The sequence below is a fragment of the Cyprinodon variegatus genome, unplaced genomic scaffold (assembly GCF_000732505.1).
Source record: "Cyprinodon variegatus isolate N-32 unplaced genomic scaffold, C_variegatus-1.0 Scaffold740, whole genome shotgun sequence".
In the NCBI taxonomy this organism is placed as follows: Eukaryota; Metazoa; Chordata; class Actinopteri; order Cyprinodontiformes; family Cyprinodontidae; genus Cyprinodon; species Cyprinodon variegatus.
In genome coordinates, this window is record NW_015151193.1 from 226598 (window position 1) to 227665 (window position 1068).

The window sequence follows — 1068 nt, forward strand, 5'->3', positions numbered from 1 at the left end:
CTATGATTTTCTCCATTCAAATACGCTTCACTGTAGGATGAAAAAGCTGATTCATTTCTTCTTATTTAACATCTACAGTGATGTAAGATCATTAATCTGTTTGGGAATGTTGAATAAATTTGTTAGATTAAAAAAAAATGTTTGTTGATCTTTCTTTAGGCCCGACCCGTTGGCTCCTCCATTCGCTGTTGGAGGAGCTGATCTGGATCCATTTGGGTGAGTTAGTGATGCTGTGATCTGGAAGCCAAACTGTACAGAATACTGACACCTGCTGGACATATAAATACACTACAGGCAGCTGATTGGACAGAATAAACTGAATTGATTTGATCACCCAGTAGTACTAGTACTCTTTAGCACCCCCCTTTGCAGGCTTTTTAAAAAATTTATGAAAATTGACCATAGAAAGATTATAAATATATATATATATATATATATATATATATATATATATATATATATATATATATATATATATTAAAAACACTGGAATAAAATGATGAGAAATGAAGTGTTTAGGAAAAAAATCATTTATATTTCGTCAGATTTTTGGATTTTTTTTTAATGTTGTTGCTCCACCCCCTCCTACCCGCCTGCTGTCTCTGACCCCCCCCCCTTTAGATCCCGTGGCGGTGGTGGGATGATAGTGGATCCGTTAAGGTCCGGGTATCCTCGCTCCGGCTTTGACCCATCCAGTGGTATACCTGACATCCTGCCACCCGGAGCCGTTCCCCCAGGAGCTCGCTTCGACCCCTTTGGACCCGTCGGACGTCACAGACCGGGGTAAGGAGCTCAGAGTTCTAACTTTATATTATTTAAAGTCGTAGGGAAGTGATTCAGAATGAAAATCTAAGACGTAAATAAACATTATTTGGTCGAATAATATTTTATTAAATCGTTTGCATAAATCAGAAACCAATAAATATTTAGGTGAGTGATACTTAACCTCCTGTGTTAATTCCTGAGAGCCGGGGGTTGAGTTTCTTCCGTAAAGCGGCCTGTGTGAAAAATTCTCCTACGACTGGAGAATCGGCCCGAAAAGGGGAAAGAATCCTACAGTTTACGCCC

The 1068-nt window shown here is 39.0% G+C and overlaps 1 protein-coding gene across 1 annotated transcript in view; it reads left to right on the forward strand.

The window, feature by feature from the left end:
- psmf1 (proteasome inhibitor subunit 1) overlaps positions 1 to 1068 on the forward strand; it is a 13680-nt gene that overhangs the window by 7109 nt on the left and 5503 nt on the right. Inside the window, exons 3-4 of the mRNA XM_015395421.1 lie at positions 160 to 216; positions 622 to 783. Of these exons, the coding sequence (XP_015250907.1) occupies positions 160 to 216; positions 622 to 783 (219 nt within the window). The remainder of the gene's footprint in view (positions 1 to 159; positions 217 to 621; positions 784 to 1068) is intronic.